Source organism: Pseudopipra pipra, chromosome 13, assembly GCF_036250125.1.
Source record: "Pseudopipra pipra isolate bDixPip1 chromosome 13, bDixPip1.hap1, whole genome shotgun sequence".
Taxonomy (NCBI): Eukaryota; Metazoa; Chordata; class Aves; order Passeriformes; family Pipridae; genus Pseudopipra; species Pseudopipra pipra.
The window spans coordinates 6,724,643-6,749,001 of NC_087561.1; the positions used below are offsets into that span (position 1 = coordinate 6,724,643).

Sequence of the window (24,359 nt, forward strand, 5' to 3'; positions counted from 1 at the left end):
TGGAAACACAAGAGGAAAACCTTTTGACGAGATTAAAGGCTGCATGTGAGCAAGAGCTGCAAACTTACAGAGGAAACAGCTAAGCTGTACTTAGTCCTACCTACACAGTGAGACTCAAAGACTCCTTGCATAGGAATGAGCAACTCATTAACTGGTCTGCTAAAGTTGGTTTCCTATTAATTGAAATGTAAACATACTCCTCTTTTACTGTAGGTCACATATTGCTGTCTTATACAGCATCTTTTCTCCCCTGTGAAAATGCTGAAATTGCACTATAAATTGAGGCAAGCTTAAGTGTGGCAGTCAGAGTCCAGACTCTCTTTTTGTACACAAAGTGCCAGGTTGTACTGTGGTGGGTTGACCCTGGCTGGACACCACTCTATCACAGCCCTCCTGGGCAGAATAGGGGAAAGAAAACATACAAAAAAAGCTTGTGGGCTAAGATAAGGGCAGGGAGAGACCACTCACTGACTACTGTCCTGTGCAAATCAGACTTGACCCAGGGAACTTAATTTATTACAAATCAAATCAGAGTAATGAGAAATAAAACCAAATCTTAAAAATACCTTCCCTCCCCACCTCGCCTTCTTCCCAGGCTCAACCTCACTTCCAGTTTCTCCACCTCCTCCCCCATAACAGCACACAGGGACAGGGAATGGGGGCTGCAGTCAGTTCATCACGTCTCTGCTGCTCCTTCCTCCTTAGAGGGAGGACTCCTCACACCCTTCCTCCTCTCCAGCATGGGGCTCCTCCCATGGGAAGCAGTCCTCCATGAGCTTCTCCAGCATGGGTCTTTTACACAGGCTTCAGTCCTTCAGGAACAGGCTGATCCGGTGTGGGTCCCCTATGAGGTCACACATCCTGCCAGCAACCCTGCTCCAGTGTGGGCTCCTCTCTCCATGGTCCATCCACACACCCTGCCAGGAGCCCACTCCAGTGTCAGCTTCTCACAGGGTCACAGCCTCCTCTGGGCATCCACCTGCTCTCTCTTGGGGTCCTCCCCAGCTGCAGGTGGGTCTCTGCTCCCCCACAGACCTCCATGGGCTGCAGGGGCACAGCTGCCTCACCATGGGCAGGAGGGGAATCTCTGCTCTGCCACCTGGAGCATCTCCTGCCCCTCCTTTGTCACCAACCTGGGTGTCTGCAAGGCTGTTTCTCACCTATTCTCACTCCTCTCTCCTGACTGCTACTAGTGTTGCACAGGTTTTTTCCCCCACCCCCTTAAATCTGTTATCCCAGAGGCACTACCACCATTACTGTTGGGCTTGACCTTGGAGCTGGCTGGCATTGGCTCCATTGGACATGGGAGAAGCTTCTGGCAGCTTCTCACAGAAGCCACCCCCCTAGCCTTCCCTCTACCAAACACTTCCCATGTAACCCCAATACAGGTGCTTTTACATGGAGCTATACAGTTGGTGTGCTACCTCATCAGAAAAGCAACACTGTGGAGGAGTGTTACTATCTCAGGCCAGGATATGAAAGGGTTAGTGTGTCCCTGAAGGAGTGAGAATGAGGAATTCGGGAGTGCCAGATAAGGAAAACATTAGGCAGAGCCAGATTTTGGAGCAAGCTCTGGCAAGAACTCTGTTTGCACACTAAGAGAACACACCTGTGTACAAGAGGTGTGTCAGATGTGAGCTGGGCTACACAGTGTCTACTAATGTCAGCCTGGTCACACTTCTCCACATTTTCATTAGAGAAAATAACATCTCCAAATGGTTGCTAGAGTAGACCTTTAGCAGAGGGTTGGCCTTGTGAGTCATTTAAGGCCGAAGAAACTGTTCTCCAAAATGCAACTATGTCAAGGTCTCCACTCTAAACAGTCTCAGAACTTGGAATCCAAGGCCTTGAAAGAAAGAGAAACACGAAGCCAAACAGTTAAGCAAGAGGAATACGGGAGGCAATAACTGATTTAATTAAACTGCACTACTGAAACTGAGTATTTCCCAAGCTCAAAGTGAGCAGCAACAATGAGATCCTTGCATGAGGAAACTGTTGCCAGGGCAACTCCTTGGAGTTTACCAGTAGATTACCCCCAAGAACCAACAGATGATTTGAGGACTCTGCTCAGGGACAGCTGAGGGACTACACCAGACAACTCCCAAGGGAACTGTATTAAACTAATTACAGTGGAAAATAGCTGCACTGTAATCACTATTTTTGATTAAAAAATTGCTTGAAGAAATGTGGGCAAATTGGGAAGGGGGAGAAGTCAAGCTGATCCAGCTCTCTTGAATACAGATGTTTTAATTGTCTTCTACTTCAACAGCATATAGAAGGATTCCATAAGTGAGAACAGTTTTCAGGTGTTGCTTCTGTCCCCAGACTTTTCCTCTTGCACACACTATACTGATTTCCATGAAGGTTTGTATGCTACAAATTTGCCAGGAAAAACTGCCTGCTCATTTCAGGAACATACTGAAAACTGAAAATAAATTTAACAACTCTTCCACAAAAAGTCAATGCCAAAAATGGACATTATGTCATCAGGGATACAAGATTGAAGTCCCTGGATAGCATGCAATGAATTTTCTTATGAATGCAAAACCTGTCACTAGCCAGTTCTGCTTACACAGAAAGAATGGAGGAAGTCTGGATACTTTCTGTTTCAGACTGGAAGCTACTCAGGAGAAACAAATAGCAAAGGTTTAGGTCAACTCAGATCTCATCTTTCAGTCCTGAAAGTACAGGACTGTTTCCATAGCAAAATAAAGATGCATCAGCTATAAAACCATCATTTCCTTGGGGAATGGGCGAGGAGTCAGATTCTGATCTCATTTAGTGATAATCCAGAGTAGCTGGCAAAGCAATTGCCCTCAATCAGCTACACAGGTATGGCAAAACTGTCAGCTCACAAGCTTGAACATGACTGTTGCTTAGGGGATAGAAAGAAAAAAAATAGTTAGGAAACACCCTAAAATTATTCTTTAAGCTGCAGCAAGATATAGCCAATTAAATATGGATAAAAAATTTGGCATAGTTCCCTGTACTCTAATAATAGGCCACAGGTACTTAAGAAATCAGGGGTAGATGCAGTTTTAAAGCATGCTCAAGTAATTTACATTTCTAGAATTTATTCAAAAAAATTAAATATTTCTAAATAGACAGTATGGGGAGAGAAACCAGGATAGTTATTTACATAGATGTGGTATACTCATGGCAAAAAGAAAGTCTTTTAAAAAATGGAACAACAACAAAAAAAAAAAAGAAAAAAAAATCAGGAAAGCAGTAGTTGAACAGCCTATTTCAATGCCCAAACACATGCAAGAATGTGGCTGTAACAGAAATAGTCTAAAGACAGTTAACTAAAGGTGGCTACTTAAAACTAACATTACTACAGACATTTGTACATGAATCTAAAGACAGATAGCATGGAAGAAGTGATGCCACAGCCAGATACATTATTCTCTCCCTTTCTAAACAATAGGGTGAAAATAACAGCTGCCTCAGATTATAATAATGGCCAATAAATTCTACCTCAACTTCAAGAGCACAAACTTAACAGATTTAGAACTACGGTATCTACTCAAGACATCATTCAAAACAAACACACCAAGCAGTCACAAACAGTAGTGTTAAAGTTATAGTTTAATGCAATGAAGATATCCCCTCTGACAGAACCTGTGGTGTATCAATTTTTTTTCAGGATATCACCAGTGACTTCTTTTGCAAGATGAAACAGTCGAGGTTTAATGGCCAGTGGTCCCTTGCCAGGGTTGTAAATGTTTCAGAGTACAGGGCTCTATTAGTGCAATTCAGGCCAACAGTTATTAACCACATACATCAATCATGTAATTATTCTTGACAAAGTGATTAAAATCTGAGAAGTTTTAACTATTTTTTAAGAATTTGTGTACAACAGTGAAAAGAAAAGCTGAGCTTGGGTCACATCTGTACTAAATTTTACCATGATGAAGGCAGAAGGAAATAGGGATCTTGAGGAAAAACACTGATAATTTTCTTCTGAGAAAAATTTTCTTCAGAGTTCCAAGAATATACATCCAAAGAGACCAAGAGTATGTTATTCTTCCTCTGTAAGGGGTATGGATTTCCCAAAGCACCTGAAATCCCTTCAGAGCTCAGTTATTACAAGCTGTTCCTGCCAGAATCCCAGGCACCAAGCTTGTATGAGATCATATATTAGGAACTTACAACCCAGTTGAGACTTTGGACTTACACCTTTTATATTGTGATCAACAAATCCCATAAACTCAGCAGCTGCCAAAGTTCTCTTTTAAAAGGCCATGGACTAACCATATGTAATAACTAAAGAACAGCTTTTTAAATCAATTTATTTAATTTTAATGGGTAGAACCTGCTCATCAAAACCAGCATAATTATTTGCAGCTATTTTGAGGGGAAACTGCAAAGGGACTGTTCTGGGAAAAACAGTCCCTTCCATCTTAAGCCACGTGTTTCTATCACAGCCACACATACAGTTGTGCTGCAACATAATGTGCATGAAGGAATTGATCAGGCTGAAAACCAGCCAAGTTCACAAGGAAACTTCTTTTCAGTGAGATCAGTTCAGCCCCATAAAGTGCCAGAGGAGAACAGGAAGACCCAGGCAAGGGAAGGTGTGAAAGCTGTTTCAGCAGCAGTGTGTACCACCACTTAGGCAAAAGCACTGCAGTGCCGGGCTGAGGGCCCTCCCAGTGACTGAGATGCCACCAGGTTTGCTCCTGTGGCCCTCCTCTCCCAGCCCTCATCAGCTGGAGCAGCTGAGATTCACCACCATCATAACCCCCCTCTTCCTTCCCCAGTCTTTGTCAAGCTGATCTTATCATCATCTTCTGATCTTGTTTTCAGCTGAGATAAAACCAGCACAATAATCTACAAGTCTTACTGGTTTGTCTTAGAAACTGCTCTGAGTGCAGCATCTATCATGTTTGCTTCTTTAGCAAGCTTTTACTCAGGAACTTGCTTTTAAGCATCACAGGATGTTCACTTCAAAAATGCCAGAATTTAAATCCCAGTTGCTTAAGTGAAAAGGATACACTTCTTACAGTTGAAAAGTGAGAGCAATTCCTATAAGCACCTGTATGTAATAGTTTAATCATATAGTTCAGCTTTAATACTCTTACCAAATCCAGTTCACTACTGAGCTGATTACTGTGAGTAACAGCAGATTAGCTCCCAGCTGCAGTCAGTTTTTACTGACTACTACAGTAAATTCCTCTCCTTTCTTCATTATACCACTTTAGGCATGTTTGAATTTTCCACTGCCCACTTTACATTTAAGTTTAGTAAGGTGGGTTTGAGCAGGGGAAGAAAATTTTAGTGCACTGCTTTTTGTCAGCTGTTGTACTATGGATTTAAAAACAAATAAAGCTTATAGTGCTTTGATTCTGCTAGAGATAACACTACTCTGCTACTGATGCTACCAGGGCACGTGGCAGAGGCAGAGCTAAAGAAGAATCACTGGCAGTATGGAAGCAGTTAAGTGAGAGCTGTGGCTCCCTAAAGCAAGAGAAGAAAATAGTTTTCCTATTTGTTATAGTTGAATTTGTGTTGCTTTACCTGATCTGTTAAAATTGGGATGTCCTAAAGTGAATGCTAGGATGCTTAGGAAGAAGGCTACTTTTGAGTCTCAAAAGAAATGCATCAGGCTCTGCTAAGCTGAACAAAGCAGCACTTCTCAGTTGACTTAATGCAAGTGGACAGCAGCTTGGATGCACACACTGGTTTAGGGCCAGAAGTGAAGCCCAGTGGAACAGAAAGGCAGGGCTCAGCTGAGTGCATCAGACCAGGCTTTTCCTGTCTTCCCAGCAGAGAACCATGTTCCATACCCCTGACTTCCAGTAGTTCTTCAAATACATTTTCACGCTTCTAATGGGAGAATCAAAGAGGAGAGATTAAATAAACGGTTCTTTTTCTAATGCTCTTCATACACCAATTAGGCAAGAAGCTACAGTCCAGAGATCACTGCAGAAGGAAGGAGAAACATCAAATGCCAAGTGTCAAATACAAAGCAAAAGCCTGAAACTTGTTGTAGCAGCAATTTACACACTCAGCTGGAATAAAGACACTATTTGCAAGAAAGCTGGATTGAAGATAGTATTGGATTTGGAAACTTGGATCAAACATAAAACCAGCTGGTACACTGTGAGGGACCAATCACCTTAAGATAGCCCTTGATGTCTTGTACTAGTACAGGAATCTAGAAGAATTTTAAGGCTGTTAAAAACTCCAAATGAACCAAAGTGACGAATCTATAAGATAAAGCGTTATGGATGTCAGTGATAGAGAGCTCTTGGGGTTCTCCAGGGCTGAACTGCTGAATCCAGCAATGCATCCAATACCGAGGGTTTGTAATTACAGGGCAACAAACATAACGAGGTGTGTGCACGTATGATCAAACCAGTTCCACTAGCAACATATCCTACCTAAGAAATATGGGCTTTGCTTTTCATTGTTCCTTTACATACTGTACATGATGGTCTGCAAGCTTCAGAAAGACTGTTTTAAAAAAACCTGTCTGGCACGCCCCAGGATTATGCTGTGTTTACCTTGGTTTAGGAGGAAAATGAATCACAGCTCCCCGATTTCAAAGTGAATTTTCCACTCTAAGGATGAGAACTGGCATTATATCCACACTAGCCAGACAACAGCTACTTGCTCACTGAATTCACAAAATAGCTGTGAAGAGTCCAAAACAAAGCCAGCTTTGAATTACAGAAAGGTTTTCCAAAACTGTACCTGCTACAACTGGACTGGGAATAGAAGCCTGATGTTTAAGTGCCTTCAAACTGAACCTGAAACAATCTGTGACTACTGTTAGGATGCATCTGGTTTGGGCACCTGCAGATCCTCTAGGATCTAGGCACCTAGATCCTCTAGGAACACATTAATCAGGTTCGTGTTTGGCCAACCAAATCTAACTCAGAAGGCTTGCCATCAAGGGAATACTGTTCTTCACTAGGTATGTAAACTGGGAATATACCCAAAGAACTAAAGTAAATGCCAGGCAATGACCTCATCTGTCAGGAGCTATCTGGATGGCAGGTGTGGCATCAAACATTACCTGGAATTTTGGACATCTGCCTTGTTTAACCTCAGCCAATAGTGAAATTCTACATCAGCATGTTACAGTGCCAGTGCAGTGACTGATTATTTTGCATTACTTGCGTTCATTTAAGGTTACACTTGTTTATGCAAGTCAAAAAATCACCTTTGAAATGTGTCAGAAATTAATCCAGACCACTGAAGTCCTTCTAGAACATTGCTAAAGTTTGTAAGAGGTTTGATAAGCTGGGCTCATCAAACTCTGTTATCAGTTCTGTTATCAGTCCTGTTATCAGTCTTTAAGAAGACTTCATTGTATCTCAAGCAAACTGTTTACAAGACTGAGAGTGGGATTGTTTCTGGCAACCCTTGCCCCTTGCAGTGATCACATCACATTCCCTGTGACAGCAGCAGTTACAAGGGAACTATTTAACCACAACTTAATTACAACCAGGCTCCCACAGTTGAGAAAAGGCTCGATTCAGGCAAGTACTGAGCTGTGTATCTACAGTGCATTGTAACTAAGAAAGATGCTGGGCACCTCCTGTTTCCTCAGTGGGAAAAACTGTAAAACAATAAGAAATAATTGTAACAGAAACATGAAAGATATACTGAGCACAGATATACTGAGCTCAGGCAATGAGAGTGGAAGTCAAAGCTGCATGGAAGCAGGACACCTCAGAGATGTCAACATGCAACTCTTGGCCTTAGGACACTGCCTGGGCAGAACAAAACAGCTTGTTGCACTGAATGAGGCACACAGAGGTGCTTTTTGGGTTGGGGATGGTTTTTATTTTGCTTGGTCCAAGAATACACGTTTGGCCATTAACCAGCTGCTTACTCTGGTGGCAGCTACGTGTGTAGGGAGAGCTCTAGCTGAATTTTGTCACTTCTGTGGTCCAGCTCACACCTAGACAGCAACAGCAATCACCTTTGCATACAGCTGTACAAATTATGAGGTGAAAACCAGTGCAAGTTTAGAACACATTAGTGAGCATCAATTATTTATGAGCAACAAAAGAGGGAAAACAACCCACACTCACTCTATTTTAAGTTTCCACTGAAGCATTACCAGCATAACCATTATTGTACATTCCACACCTTAGCTTGTCAACACAAAGTAGTTAGTGTAGGCAGGCCCGGGTAGTAAATAGGAATTCCTTCTATTTTACTAAAATTTGTGTCTTTTCTATTTTTATTACTGTCAGATAGCTGGAAAAATTTTTGCCATCATTCCCTCCTCTTGAGAAAATAATATGAAATTCTGTACACTGTTGGATGGATCAGTCAGTTTGACTCAATACCTCCAAGTGTTAATACAGCTATGCTCTTTGGTGCATGCCCACACTACAGTCAAAGAAAACAAGATATGAGCAAGAAGCAAAAGCTATCATCCACAAGCTTCAGTTATCTGAAGTTAGCATATGGCTCAGTGGTTTGTGGGCCATTAAAAAAAAAAAAAAAAAAAAAGGAAAAAAGTTATATTTACCTTTTCACCTTTTACTCCACTGCAATCACATTTGGACAAAGATGTACATCCATGGCAAGCCTTTAAAGACATAAGAAATAGAATATGTTTTTAATCAGCATAAGACTACATAAAGTCTTTGACAGTCTCACAAAAAGTTAGAAAGTTAATCTAAAATGTAAGCCTACAAAGTTTGTCCTCTAGCCATTAAACACATGTTCAAAGCAGACACAGTTAACTGAAAGTTCAATCACCTTTGGTAATATATATGTTTATTCGTAAGTATTTTACAGTTAATCCTCCAAAATCTTAGACTTTTACATTTATGCTCAAATGCCATCTGCTCTTAGGGCAAGGTACAATGCAACACCTATGGCCAAAGGGGCCAGCACTTCCACAATCTTCAGCATGTCCCCAACAGAGAGGAGCCCAATTACACCTCCCACCAGTAGATGTCAGGTTTTGCACGAGAGTTTCATCAAGCCTAAAACTCATGAGCATATTTGTGATAGTTATTAGACAAATACTTACTACATAATTCTTCCCTGCACAGATAAGTTAGTGAGTAAAGACTTTTTTCAAAACTCTATATTTCATGTAGCTGCACTCAGACTCCAGTGCAAAGCATGGCAAGGCAGCTACAACAGTCTCCAGCATAAGGGGACTGTCAGTCAGATTTTAAGGAGTCAAAGGAGGGGGATATAGTAGCTTGGTCACAGAGAAAAATCGAAATTAAGTAACTTTTCCATACCATATTTGCTTGAATTATATTCTTCCACCCCCACCCTAACAGGGGATTCTCAGTGGAGCTCCATGTTGATTTCAGAAAGTAACAAATGTGTTAACAAAAGTGAGATTTCTATAAGAATTTTTTTTGGTAGAATGCCTCTACATAATATATAGGGTCATCATTTTTCAGACCTTTTTATAGTTTTAAAAACCACAAGCCACATTAGAAGATACACTACCTGAAATACTTCAGGGTTTAACTTGTTCTGAGAACAGGTGCAGCATTGTATTAAAAGATACAGAATATACTTTAAAAGTTTGAAAAGCTGGGCATTTGGGGTCCTCCCCTCCAGTAATCTACAGAGAACATTATGTACAAAGTTTCAATCAAGCATGAAACCAGCCGGTGTGTCAGATCTAAAGCACACCCACACTTGAATTCTAGTCTTCATTATCATAGAAGCATTTAGAGACATGACCCATCACCTACCTGGCATTAGGAATGTCCTGGCTCTTGGCCTAAACACACTACACCAAGCATCAGACTGAATACAGTGAAGCAGCTTCATTCACCTGGAGCTACAAAAACCCAGGATCAACTAAAGCATCTTGCAGCAAAAGGCAGAGCTCTAAGTACAGCAGCAGTGGTACATGACATGACCAGCCTGTCTCTCCACATCTTCCATTTGGCTTTTGTAATCAGTTTCTTGATTTTATGTATATGAAACCTTAAAATTCTTAGTTAACAGGGATTTACTGAACCATTTCCTAAATTGAAATTGAACCATTCTAGCCAGTTCAGGTATTCAAAGATCAGATTGGACAAAGGCCTGAGTAACCTGGCCTGACCTCATGGCTGTTCTGCTTTGGAACAGGGGTTTTGGCTAGATGCCCTTCTGATGCCCCCCTTCAATCCAAGTTATCCTGTGAATTTAGTATCTGATCCCTTTCGCTTTTAAAAATGGATTCTTAAAAAAGCAAGTTCCTTGGGAAGCAGTTTTAGTATTAATCTCGTTAACAAAGCTTCATTTAAAAGGGATTAACCTTAGTTACATGCAATATTCCCTCACCTCACAGTACAAGCCTAACACAGAACTAGCAAGTTACCTGGCTTGCTGTGCCACAGCACTGATTCCTTATTACGAGGACAGAACAGTGAGAGCAACGTGGAAAACCTTTTCTGCCTCCAAGAGGTGGTGGTGGGGGAATAAACTAAATCAGTACTCATCAAAACCACCAAAAGCTGTGGTAGAACATACATAGGCTACAACAGCACATACTTGAAAAGCATGATCAAGATCCTACACAATAAGGAGGATTTATTCGGATTGTATAACAGAAAAAACTCATATAGTCTTCCTTACAGCTTCTACAGAATGTTTATAATAGAAATTTTCTAAGCTTCCAGGTACCAGCAAACTGCTGGGGTAAACAGGGAGGGAAAACGATGGTATGAGATGACATTGCCCCTTCACAAAACAAGTCTGACGTATGCAATGCTGTAAAGGTGAGCTTTCAGACAGTGAAGCTCAAGAGTCTCTGCCCTCTGCTACTGCATCTCTACAGGAAACCCACAGTGATTCTGGCAGCATCAAGACCACATGAAAAAGACCCAATTCATAAAGCAAATGAAATTTTGAGATAATTTGGTATGGAAGGAATCACGCAAAGCAGGGCAACTTAGGGCAGGTTGTACAGGTGCTTGCCCAGCTGCATATTGAGTAACTACAGTGGTGGAGATCCCACAGCCTCTTTAGGCCTTTGATCTGGTGTCTGATTGCCTTCATGGTGAAGCTGTTCCTCCACAAAACATCTCACCGGAATTCCCTGTGTTGCAACTTGTATCCATTAAAACAGTTTCCTGTACAGAGTTTTCGAAGAACATGCAGCTCTCCCTCATTCTATTTGCAGTTAAAAACACCCAAAGTGCTTTGATTCAATCAGTGTAGGGGTTCTTTTTAAACCCGTGACTGTCTCCCAAAGCAATTTATATATTCAGACTGGATTCCTTATGCTTTGAGCGGCCTCTTAACATATACAATTAGCCCGTCTTGAAGAGTCAGGAGTACTCACTGAATCCTTTTTGACAGATGGTTTTGGACATCCAGTTCAGATGCATTACTTGCAGGAAGGAAACACAGTCTTTCCCAGACAACAGTGAAGGGAAACTACAAGTCTGTAATCAGAAAACTCTGCAAATACCCCCTGTAATCAAATGATAGTAAATTTTTGGCATAAATCCTGGGAACATTTATTCACCCACAAGCTTATCAAGAAGTACTCCCCCAGCAGAGTCACTTATCTTCCTGTACAAGAGCTGTATTTGGCAGATTGTATTTCTTATTTGCATCAACCTGTACCCCCACCAAATTAAGGGATTTTTAACTAAACAGTTTGAAGCAAAATTGCCTTGAGAATTCTTACTATATCAATTCATGCCACTTACAGGTCATATTGCTGTACAGCTTAAAAAAAAAAACCAACACCACCAACAAAGCAAAACATGATGGCACAGAAAAAAAAAGTTTAATGACCTACTCTAAGTGAAAACTTTCCTCCTGTTTAGACTTTTCAGTAACCTCAAGGCCTTTTTTTACTTGGCAAAGCAGGCACAAAAGTAGTGCTACAGGAGACTGCATACTGCAAAACAAGCTAGTACAAGTTTGAAAGCCACTCAGCAGCTACAGGCTAGAGATTTTTGATGTCACAGAATCAGTTGTGTATCTCATATTAATGCAAAGAAAATCCTGCACATGAACAATAACTTATCTACAGCTCAAGCGAACAAAGAAAACGGATACAATGACAACATTTCAAGAGTAGAAAAAGCTAAATTAAGAGCAAGATTTAGATGGTTACAATCAGTAAATTGCCCTTAGTAACAGCTTAACCACCACTAGTTCTGAAAATTAAGTGACTGACTGGGTTTTCAGATACAGAAAATTAAATTACTCCAAACCTCAGGGGGTCTCCAAGTTACACTTGGTGCATATATTACAGGCTGGGAAACCGAGGAAGTCTCCTGCCTTGTATTAGGCAGCCAGAAGCCTTCAGTAGCAGTTCAATTCCTGGCTCTGGCCAGTAGGACACATTGTCTTAGGTGACAGGGAAGATGATCAAACATACTGTATGTAATAGTGAGTGGTAGTTGGATCATCAGGAGCAGGTCACAATCTGCATGTCTATTAAAATCTTTTAGTTTTCAACTACACAAAGATGAACAAGAAATCAAGGCAGCTTTTAAGAGCCAGACTGGAACTGCTCAGATTTGCTTCTTACTATATACCTGTTGCCTCCTCTTCACACACCTCTAAAGATGAACTCGCCATCATTGCCATTTCCTTTGCTGTGACTTTTCCATAAAAAGACACAACCAGAGGCTCTAATTAATCTATTTGAGTTTAGCTAATCCTTTCATTGGATTTTCCTGACAGCTTCTACCCCATTGAATCTGTGTGTGGAGAGCAAGTTCTTTTCATTAGTATATAAAAGGAGGGATGGTATTGGTTTACTGGTCAAAGGATAATTCTTCCAGAACAAGCTCAGTCTTTTGTGTCTTACATGGACTGAAGAAAACTGCTTTCAATGCCACCAAAAGAATGGAGTTTTGTTTGTTTGTTTGTTTTCCAGTTTGAAGAAAAAAAGCACACTCTTGGATGCAGGTTTCTCAGTGAAGTGAATAGCCTAAGTTATCCTCAGATTTTGTTTTGGTTAGAAGCCTGCCTTACACATTAGGCACATATTACCCTCTTTTCTCATCAGGTGTAAAGATATTGGTTACAAGGCAACTTCAGCATATTCCACATTCTCCCCCCTCCCAGCTGCCATTCACAACAGTACTGGACAAAATATTTCTAAAAACTAACAGGCAGATGAATCTTCTTCCTCAAGAGAACTGGAACTTGAGACTTTACAACACTGTGAAGGGAAAAAGAAGTGATTTGCAACTATGTACATGCAGCTGCAGGGAAACTTAACAGTTAATTGTGTAAGGTAAGGTAATATCTAAACCTCCACACTAGAGTATGCATCAGTACTTAAATAATGTATTAGTATTTGAACACATAACAGGATTTTAATACTCTTTTCATGGGAAAGATTACAGAAGCCAGTCATTCACAGACCCTGACACTTACAAATTAGAACCCGGCCATCAAGAGGAGGTGCAGCTTCTTACAGAATCACAGTAGGTGACTCAGTAAGGTGCCTTTGCAAAATATCAGTAGTTCTGACATGACCCAAGTTGCTTACAACTGACTTCTCAATCCAGATATCAAACAACTGGATAAGAGAAACAAGAAATAGTTTGAACATTTACATACTTGTGCAATTTCTTTATTTTGACATCCTCCTTCTGCATAATTTTATCATGAATTCAAAATTTCCTATTTGTTAACCCATCCCATTTCTAGAAGAGCATAGAGACACTACTGAACCTCCCCAGCAATGCAGTTTGTACTAACACACCACTTGCTTTTCTTGCCAGCTCCACTCTGATGGCAGCAAGAGGTCAAGTAAGCATCAAAAAACTGATTGTGTACAGCCACTGATTCTAAATGCTGATGTGTCCTGCAATGCATTAAGACCCCCTCAGAGATTTAAATGACCACTAAGCTTCAGCATGCAACAGCACACACCAGCTTCATAAACAGATGTCCTGAAGGAAACCAGACAGTTATTTGACACCACAACATTGTAAGCTACTTCATCAGGTGAGAATAGTTCCCTCTAGCAGGGAAAAGATGCACAGAAATCACAGAAAAAAATTCTGCCCAAAACAAAGTTGGCCAGAATTTGAAAGCAAATTTAAAACTGCAACAGACTCTGATGACTGGAGCATAACTCAACCATGGAACAATATTCCACAGTTTGAGAGGAAGGAGCAAAGACCAAACAGCAAAGGCTAGAAAAAAATGTTAATATGTACTCAAGTAACACTATGTAGCAATTGCTGTTTGGTCCCATATTTGCATCTTCCCATACTTTTCTCTAATGACTTCACTAGGATTTATTTGCATACGTACAATGAAGCCTTTTGATAGTTTGGTTTTACTAAGACCCCCATTCACTAGAATGGTCAAAGGAAGAACCAGCCATAAAACCCATTCAAAAGCAATTCATCTTTCAGGGTTTCCATGCAGCACACAGCCCTTCTCCCCTAACAGTTCCTGAACCTGAAACTTGCCGTTCAATCCCATCCACTTTTTCACAGATACAAGTAACAGAAGCTCTTCTGATGTGGTTACAAGTCTTTCCACTACCTGCAGCAGGTTTAACTGCACAGCTGCTCAGGCAGTGAATTGCTGTTATTCAAAGATATAATCTCAGTTTGAGAATGGACACATATTTATATTTTCCTTTCCTTCCAAGTGCTATAAAAAGTTAATAGAAAGAGCACTTGCTTCTAATAGTTTTAAGATTATCAAGCACCTCAGGTCTCTCCCTTCAGTATTTACCAGCACGACATGACCAGCTCCTCTAGTCAGCAGGTTGATCAAGTAATGAAGTTAACACAGAACTGCTTTCTTTGGAGAGCAAAGAAAAAAAAGTTCTAGCACGTTATTCATCAGCCCCACCAGGTTTGTACTGCCAAAAGGGAAGGGGGAGAGGAGTTACCATGTTTTTGAAGTCTTCTAGTCCAGAAAAAAAAAAAAAAAATAATCAAACAGGACTTCACAATCCACCAACTCTGTATCTAGACCACATATTTGGTAAAATAGTGTCGTATCTTGGAATTCCTATAATAGCTACATTTACTGAAATACATGCAACTTCACTGCTGAGGGGCAGTTTAGCAATATTTTGTAGTTCACAAAACTGTGGAAACTGCAGGTTCTCACGCTGCTCTTGCTCATGATTTAAGGCTGACAGAAGAGAATTTTCATGGTAGAGACTGCAACTGCCTGTTGGACAACTGTGGAAGACATATTCCTAGAATAAAGCTTATATACAGTAGACAAATCCTGCACCTCACAGTTATTCTAGCTGCTATAGGAGTTGCCTAAATGTTACTAACATCACCCTCCACATCCAAGTATGACAGCTTACCAGTCAGGAGCGTAAGTTTAACGTCAGAGGAAAAAGGAGCATAAATACTGGATAATTCCATCAACATAAACAGACTCTGCTGTTAGAAATTCACTCTGATTAAAAATCAGTAAATTCAACACATAGCAAAGCACCAGTTACAAATGCCTTTGCTGTGGGAGGATGAAGGCACTACCCTTTCTCATGCAAAAGTCACATACTCAATTATTCATACCTCTATTTATAACGGAAATTAAATTCAGTCTTTCAGTTCCAGTCAGACAAAGGTTAAGCTTTATTTTGGTGGTGGTCCTGAAGAACATCCTCATATTTATTACCTTGCCAAGATCTGTGTAACCAAAACCTGCACAGTTATCTAGCTAAGGATTTACTACTCATCCAGGTCAAAGATTTCACCATTCATCTTCAGCCAGTTGAGTTTCCTTTCACTTGCCTGGACAGAAATATAACCAACAAACAAAAGCTTTTGTGGGGATTTGACAAGCTGCTATTGTGAGTTCTAATTATGATTTCACATATATGCTCTTTAGGCTTAAACAGGAGTACAAATCTGCAGGTAACAATTTATTACTCAAACACCTGTGTGAAGTCACCTATGGCAGCAAAGCCATCCCAGCTCTATAATCCAAATGGCCATTCTTTTCTCACTCAAGTACTGCATTTATGAGCAGTAACATTGCTAAAGCAATGAAGCTGAATTAAAAGACTATTACATGCCCTTTTAAGGAATTATTTCCCTCAATCTACCTAAAGATGCAAAGACAATAAATTTTATGGTGTAAAATGTAAGAGTCAAAACATGTTTGCAGAAGTTCTTGACCAACTTTTTTTTTTTTTTTTTTAAGTAAGAGAACTTCTGACATGTAATTTAATCTGTTGCACCTTGAGGCACTATCTTTCTTTGAAGTCTGCACAATACAAGACCTGTTCAAACTTGCAGAGGAAGCTCTTAGCTGTAGTGGTCACAGTTCTGGTCACTGTGAATGAGAACACAAGAGGTGGGTTAAAAAGAGATTCTTAAACACCAGATGAATAAATAGCCCTTCTTTTTCCTCTTAAGGCACAGCACTAGGTGTTTGTTATTTAGATACCTGAAGAGCATATATTATAGTAATAACATGAAACATAATTGTAAGAGACCCACCAAACTAGTTACTGTACTCTAAATGACCGCTCTGCTTATATGGAAAGTTTATTAAATAATAATTTTTCTCTCAGAATACAGTTACCATGATTTCACTGGAATTAAAGGGCTACCTGAAAAGCCCCAAAATTATAGGCAAGAAAACCTTGGTATGACTACCTTCAGAATATGCAAAAATTGAAACAACAGGCTGACAACTCTTCAGGACATTAAGAAACTTTAAGCAGGCAGTATGAGGAATAGAGTTAGCCCTTGCAACTCACAGTAGCTCATTCTCACTTTCTACAGAGCCTTCCATCTCCAAAAATGATTGTTGGGCCTCTGCTTTAAGGAGTGCTGCCAGCCTTGCACTCCAGTATAGGCAGGGAAAAGGACGTGGACAGCTCTCAGCACTGCTGAAAACTCTTACGTTTCTGTGGCCTGTTGGTGTTACAAGACAGAGAATGGGCTCCAGTGCAGTATATTTTACTGGGTGAGACACAAAGAAAGCAAAATAATTATATCAACTCCACTGCCCTTCTCACAAGCATTTCAAAGCTAAAATTAAAGAGACCTGAGAAGCCAAGTATTTCTGTCCTAATGAATGCAAATTTCCAAAGAGCTCCACATCAGGCTGTATGAATTGCCAAAAAATCTCCTTTAACTCAGATTAAGTACTACCTTTATGCTGCCATCCAGGGGCAGCATCTTACAAAGCATCCATGTTTAGATTTGGCAAGTACATCTCCTGGTAAACAGTGCAACAACAAGCAAAGAGCATTAAAACAGAATGTAAACTACCAGGTGGTCTTCTCAGCCCACTTCATCTCCAAGTTAATGAACTGACAGATGCCAAACACCACATTTCCCTTGTCAGCAGGCAATGCAACACCTGCATGAACCACCAAATACACAGTGTAAACAGAGAAACATCCTAAAGGTAACTAGTTACCTAAAGGTAACTCTGGTTGGCTTTTCAGTTTTGGAATGGGAGGCTTTGGGGATGGACAAATTTCACAGCACCTCTGTAGGCAGTCAGAGATGCTCAGTCAGTTCAGTTCAGTTCAAAATGCTGAGCTCTGAGTGCAAGCCATCCTTTAATTTTTATACAGACCATAAACAAACTCCTTAAGCACGTACATAGCTAATGAGAGGAATGGTTAGTTTAAGCATGCTCCCATCTTTGCCTGTCCAGCTACACCTCTCTGCCACTAACACCAGCCCTGAGACACCAGCATGGAGCAGCTGGCAGGCAGTGGCAGGGCACAGTGAGCCACTTCGCTTTTCAGGAAGTCTCAGTTTTACTTTTATTTTACACACAAGTCTCTAATCACCAGTCTCTTGGGGCTTCCTAATTTTTTCCAGCTGCAAATAAGAAGTGCCATATGGTACTCATTACAGGTTAAGATTTACTAGTCATTTAGGACCTTTCCCATGTGACAGGTGTTAGATGTTGCCACTTTCTATAACCATGTCCAAACGTAATACAAACCTAGACCAAACTGTCAGGCTTGTAAGTCTCAGGTATGCTTGCAAGTCAAGTATTATACAGTCATAACACCAGTCATAATGGCACTCCATTTTTAGTCCGTTCCTGGTTAAGGAAATGGAATAAAGTCACAAGCTTCAGATTAATTCCCCAGAAAATGTCCTGTTTCTCACCTTCCTCTATGGATGCATCTAACATGCAACAGAGGAAACTTCATATCCAGAGTCCTGTTAATGGATGTCAGTCATTTGTCACTGACAACTGCACCTTCAAGTGTCAAAAGCATGAAGCAGACCACACAAGAACATAAAACCCACTTCTTCCTCAGAGACAGGAGAGGCAAAATGGAACAGCATTTCAGATTAATCTAACTCCACTATGGTCTATCTTGAAACTACTGAAAGCACTAAATTAATACCAAAGATGAAGCAAGTATACATGCTAAAGAGAATAGAGACTGTGCAGAGTTATATTGCACTGAGATGTTATCTGAAGTACACACACCCTCTTAACTGCCAGAACAAGACCTAACTCACTTTAAGGCTTGGTGGGTGTCTGGGGGATTTTTTGTGGTGGAGGTGGTTATCAACTCCATTCTCCTTCAGTTCTTGGACCAAGTATCATAGCTTCAAGGTTCTTCTAGCTAAAGCTGTTTTATCATTTGTTTATGCCTGTGGCAGCAGCACACTCTGTGTGTGCACTTTAACACCTAAAGAGAGCACTACGGGCAGCACTTTCTCTGTACCACTCAATGCTAAGAAAGAGCTGCTCTCCAGCCTCAGGTAATCAAAGCTGAAAAAGTAAGTGGCACTGAAGAGAGCCAAGTTAAACAAGGAAGCAATGGAGACAAAGCAATTGTCCTAACCCTGAAAGTCAGAGGCACTTGTAAAACAACAGCATCGGGGCCTGATGAGTTAGGAGGCCCTTTTCTTTCATCCACAAGCTGACAGAAGTTGAATATTTAGTGAGAGCTCTCAGATGCCTGTTCAGGAATACACATACTTAACTTCAGCAGATACAGAGTACCCTCAGTGTTAGCCTCTCAAGTTCATTTACTTAAGCCCTGGCTATGCACTAGTAATGGCTCAGAGTCTCTTTAGAGCACTGTCACTTCAAGTGAGGTACTTCAAGGTGCACCTTCCTACCAAAAAGTGACCTTATACTGATATGGAGAATCACAACAGTAATTTCCCACAGACTATTTCACAGGAGCAAAGTAAAAGGGGGCCTGAATGTATTTTATTGGCTTTAAAACACTGGAAGACAGCTGCAGGCTGATGCTAATAGAACATTCTGTCTAGCATATACAAATTGTGGAATTACATACTCAAACTTGATTAGAAAAAATAGATTTCACTTCCTTACACCAGAGAAATTACATATAGAGGCAATACATTACATTAACCTGAGAATCCTTATATTTGGATTGCACTGATCACCACTAAACAGAAAGCATGCCCTGGAAATAAAGTCACACTTCTTAGAGACTTGTCACATGAAAAAACTTTTGAATCCATGCAAAGAACAAGCTAAAAGGACCATAGACTAGATCTTGACATAAAGCATTGAAAATTCAACAAGTTTTTTTAAGTGTTAACACAGCATCAATAATGGCAAAATAAATCTAATCAGCACTGGGGGGGGTGGGGTGCAGAAGGACAGGAAAGACACTTTATATTTTTGTTTCTAGGGAAGCAAGGGAGGAAGTCTTCAGTAGTAACATTAAGCTTCTCCTTACTTTGATACATGTAAATTTAGTTATTGCTTTCTTCAGTAATTGATTTTATTCCCAGTCCCTCTGGAGGTTACTCAGTAGCAAACTAACAATATCTCACCTAAAGTATCTCATTATGGTGATTCTCTGACCAGGTCCCAGGATGTCAGTGAGCTGCCTTCCTTGCAACATCACATTAAAATACTGTCAGTTTAAAAGAGTGGGAGTAGGCAATGAGAGAGCACACGTGGTTCCAACACCCCAGTACAATAATTAAAGTCAGGAGATCCATTCATAAGAAACAGCTCTCAAGTATCATTAAAACTAGAGATGCAGTCTGAAGCTTGGCAGGAGTAAGAAACAGACCCTGACATTTGTACACATTCCGAAACAGAAAGTCACTTTCTCTAAGGGAAAGTATTCCCTGAGGCACTCTGTTTTAGGGAATATACCAACTCCCAAAAGTGCTATTCGGAGCTGAACATATGCCAAGAAGATAACCTGCTTCAAGTTTGTGATATATGCTCTGCATCCTGCAGTAACCAGTAGGTTAATTACAAGCACTCAGTATGGAGCCTTTCCACTACATTTTAACATTAGTCCTACAGCAAGCAAGGTTTGGAATAGAAGATATTGTTTCAACGTCCTTTTAGTCTGCAACTATCAGAACAAACAGAGAAATTCCAAGACAGCTCTGCTTTGAGCAAGAGGTCACCTAATCTAGACTCCAGCACAGAAGGATTATACTTACACTTTTACTATGATTCTACAATAAATTACAAGCTTGGAATACTAGTAGTTTTAAATTTTGTTATCTACATCTAAGTAAAATTATTCAGAGTGTTAAATCCAACAATGGTTTTGTGCTGGGTTAACTTTGGCTGGATGCCAGGTGCCCACTAAGTCTCACAGCAGTTGTGGTCACAGGCAATACAGACTTGACTCAGGGAAATAATTTTTATTGCCAATTAAAAGTCAGAGTAGGGTAACAAGAAATAAAAAACAGACCTTCAAACCCCTTGCCCCCTGCCTCACTTCTCCCCAGGCTTAACTTCACTCCTGGTTTCTCCATCTCCTACCCCCCAGCAGCACCAGGGGATGGACAATGGGAGTTGGGGTCAGTTCATCCACCACATTCTCTCGGCTGCTCCTTCTCCCTGAGAGGGAAGACTCCTCACACTCTTTCCCTGCTCCAGCATGGCATCCCTCCCACTGGAGGCAGTCCTCCACAAACTTATCCAGTGTGGGTCCCTTTCAGAATGCAGTTCTTCAGGAACAGGCTTCTCCAGTGTGGGTCCCCCACAGGGTCACAAGTCCTGCCACCAAACCTGCTCCAGTGTGGGCTTCTCTCTCCATGGGGCTGCAGGCCCTGCTGAGAGCCTGCTCCAGCCCAGGCTTCTCCCAGGATCACAGCCTCCTTTGGGCATCCATCTGCTCCACCAGACTTCCATGTGCTGCAGGGGCACAGCTGCCTCACCACGGTCTGCAGGGAAATCTCTGCTCTGGCTCCTGGAGCACCTCCTGCCCCTCCTTCTGCACTGACCTTGGTGTCTGCAGAGCCAATGCTCTCAGATATTCTCACTCCTCTCTCCCAGCTGCTGTTGTACAGCAGTTTTTCCTCCCAGCTTAAATATGCTATCCCAGACATGCCACCACTGTTGCTGATGGGCTCAGCTTTGGCCAGCAGTTGGCATTGGCTCTACTGGACACGGGTGAAACTTCTGGCAACTTCTCACAGAAGCCACCTCATACCCCCCTCCCGTTACCAAAACCTTGCCATGCAAACCCAATACCATTTTCTGTGCTTACTCTCTCCTGTCAAGCATAAGGGAAGCCAGTAAGGTTACTAAAAGTCTCCAGCTCTTGGGTACAGTACGCCAAGGTCCTAAAAATGCATGTTTCCTGAGCGTGACTAGACCTGTCAACAAGTATTTTCTCATTCAAGCCTGAAGTTAAGAAATTTTCTAGGTTCACTTAGGATACAAAAGTCATACTTTAGACATACACATTTTAATACTTTGTTACTACCACTGCTTTAAGACCTTGAAAACTTTTAGAACAGAAAAGATACTTTCTCTTGATACAGGAGTGTCATCAATTCTACAGCCAAGAGTTTTCCATAAGCATGCTGGATCAGAAACTAAATGACACTACAGACACACTTTCCCTTCAGTCAAAATTACAAATATCTCCTCCACCCAGACAAACACTAACTTTTGCATGGATGTTTTCACTGTTTGCCTGGGCAGACTCTGGGCACAGGCTTCTAGCAATTTTCATGGCACTGCTTTCCCTGTTAAGAAAGGGCTAAATGAATATTGGAAGTTAAACTACCAAAACAAAACACACTCAAGACTTGCAACTTTTCATCCTCTCTGGATTTTCTCATTGTTGTTTTAAATATTTAATGACTCAAGAATTAAAAGATAAGTAATGGTTTTGCAGAAATCTCAAAGTTTTTCCTCATATCTGACTACATTGTGACTAGATGAAAAGAGATAGCTAAATCAAATATAAATTCTCATTTTTCAGTGCAGAGAAGAAGCCTCCTTTTCCTTCTGAATTTGTCCTTTAAGGTTGAATATACAAGAGAAGTGTTCCTAAACTAATTCAGAGTAAGTATTTTCTATGATTAAGTCAATTCACACTGTCTGAATGACAATTAGAAATTATTTTGCCCTTCAGAAACAATGGCTTCTGATGTCTTTCTGTGTAAAAGGTTGGTTCAAAGTAAGCTGACTTGAGAAAAATCACTGCCTCATAGAAAGGATTATTTTTAAAAGGTTTTTAAACTGAGTTCATAAGCTCCTTCACCCAAACACTGCTTTGCAGTGGCATTTCTTGTCAGGAAATCAAATTTTCTGGGAGCTGAAGGCTTGTCTAGCCTTGCCTGCAAGTCACGTTAGTTTCCATTGCTTTAAGTAAAGCAATTTAATTGTGGGTTTTAATAATTGCTACTTTAATTCAAGGTGTAGAAAGAGTGCAGTTCATTGCCCAGGGTGGTCATTTTCTTTCTCTCTATTGGACCCCTGTGGGATTTAAGTACATAAAGAGAAAGGTTTGCTTTTGAAGAATCAACACTGTATTTAACAGACACAGACTGATGTTAGATAGAAATATATTGACAACTTATGAATAAACAGACTTTCTTAATGAAGGAAGATTAGCCTTCATTGCTTACAAGGTGAAGCACAAAAAATCAAATATAATTGTTGAATTAATCATTGCTTAAGCTTGACAGTTTTACGTAGTTTTTAACCAATGCTTGTTATGTTTTCACCCACGGTGCAGGAGTTGGAGTGGACAGGAACCAGAATAGACAGAAATAAAATTAACTATTCTCAATATACTGTAAACTTTTGAGATTTGCAGAGTAATGGAGAAATACAGGTAAGTCCAGTATATATCATCAAAATAATTCTTAATTTCCCTAGCAACTTTTAAGCAGTCCTGGATTTCAAGTCACCAGTTTTGCATCACACATTTATACTATGATATAAATTACCTCTTACTACAAATAAGGATACATAAGCCACATCTTTCTAGATTAAGACAGAAAAGTAGAAAACTCCCACTACAAGAGTATCATGAGGGAGTTGATAAAGGGGCAAAAAGATTGCCAGCCTGTAGCACCATAGGCAAGCAAAAAAACCAGCATCCACTGGCAACTGATTATTCCAGACATCTTTCTAATGACTTGAAACATTCAAAATCCATCACTATTACAAGGGCCCAGTACAATTTCTCTCAGTAAAATGTTGTAGGCTGTTTCACTTTAGCACTATGGTTGTCAAATAAAGCCAAATTTTATGTTTTGTGTAATAATGTTCTGATTTTTGTCTAGCTCAGTAACCACATAAAAAGACAGTCAAGCTGAAAATTAGGCTAGAAAGGAAAGTCTGCATAGCTCTGCTTCATTTTCTCCATAAAAGTACTAAAAAGATACTGTAATGTCTGTCACAGCAGTAGTTCCTCAAACACACTGAGCTGAAGGGCCTCTATGAAGCTTCATCTTCCTCCAGTCTGTGCAGCAAATGGAGCAGCCAAACCTCTATTTCTTCTTCCAGAGCCAATAAGGTGATCTTACCTAACAGAACTACATCTCCAAATACACCAGGAGGTGAGAGATGCAGCTACTACAGTAGAGAAAGATGTCAAGAGATTAAAGTCTTAATTTCATTCCAGTGAAGCATTTTAACACAAACCAAGGATTTCCTCCACGATCACTGTTCCTTCTGGAGAAGGGGTGTCCACCACATACACAGACCTCAGCTGCAACCAAGGACTGTACAAGTCACCTTTCTAAAAGCACCTAAATTCTCCAGGAAGAAGTAATAGACTGCATAAACACCTCTCTTTTTCAATGGTGTGGTTTAAAACTAAGATTCCCCTTGCTAACAAGCTAAAGGCAGTCCTATAAAAAAACCACACTTTACAACACATTTAATATATTTCAGCAGAAAGTCCTGACAGATACACACTGGCAAAGGGACTTATTAGCCTGTTTTCACCTTAGCTTACCTTGGGGAAAGTTAAGAGGGGAGAAAGCAGAGTTTCAGCAGAGCTGCAGTAGCAAAGCTTATCTAGTATACGCTGGGGTCACGTTAGACGAGAGTAGGACAGTTCTGCAGGTCCAGCTATGCCCCAATAAAAGGAATAATTTTGTAGATAATAATGTAGAACCAAAAGTAAGATAGCCAAATGCATTGCACAGAGATGCCTTTTACAGTGCTAGGAGTGAGAAGAGATTGAAATTCAACTCTGACATTTTAATTCTCTGTAG

At 40.6% G+C, this 24,359-nt stretch overlaps 1 protein-coding gene across 1 annotated transcript in view; it reads right to left on the reverse strand.

The window, feature by feature from the left end:
* Positions 1–24,359, reverse strand: part of COL4A5 (collagen type IV alpha 5 chain) — a 79,683-nt gene that overhangs the window by 50,187 nt on the left and 5,137 nt on the right. Inside the window, exon 2 of the mRNA XM_064669817.1 lies at positions 8,495–8,554. Within this exon, the coding sequence (XP_064525887.1) occupies positions 8,495–8,554 (60 nt within the window). The remainder of the gene's footprint in view (positions 1–8,494; positions 8,555–24,359) is intronic.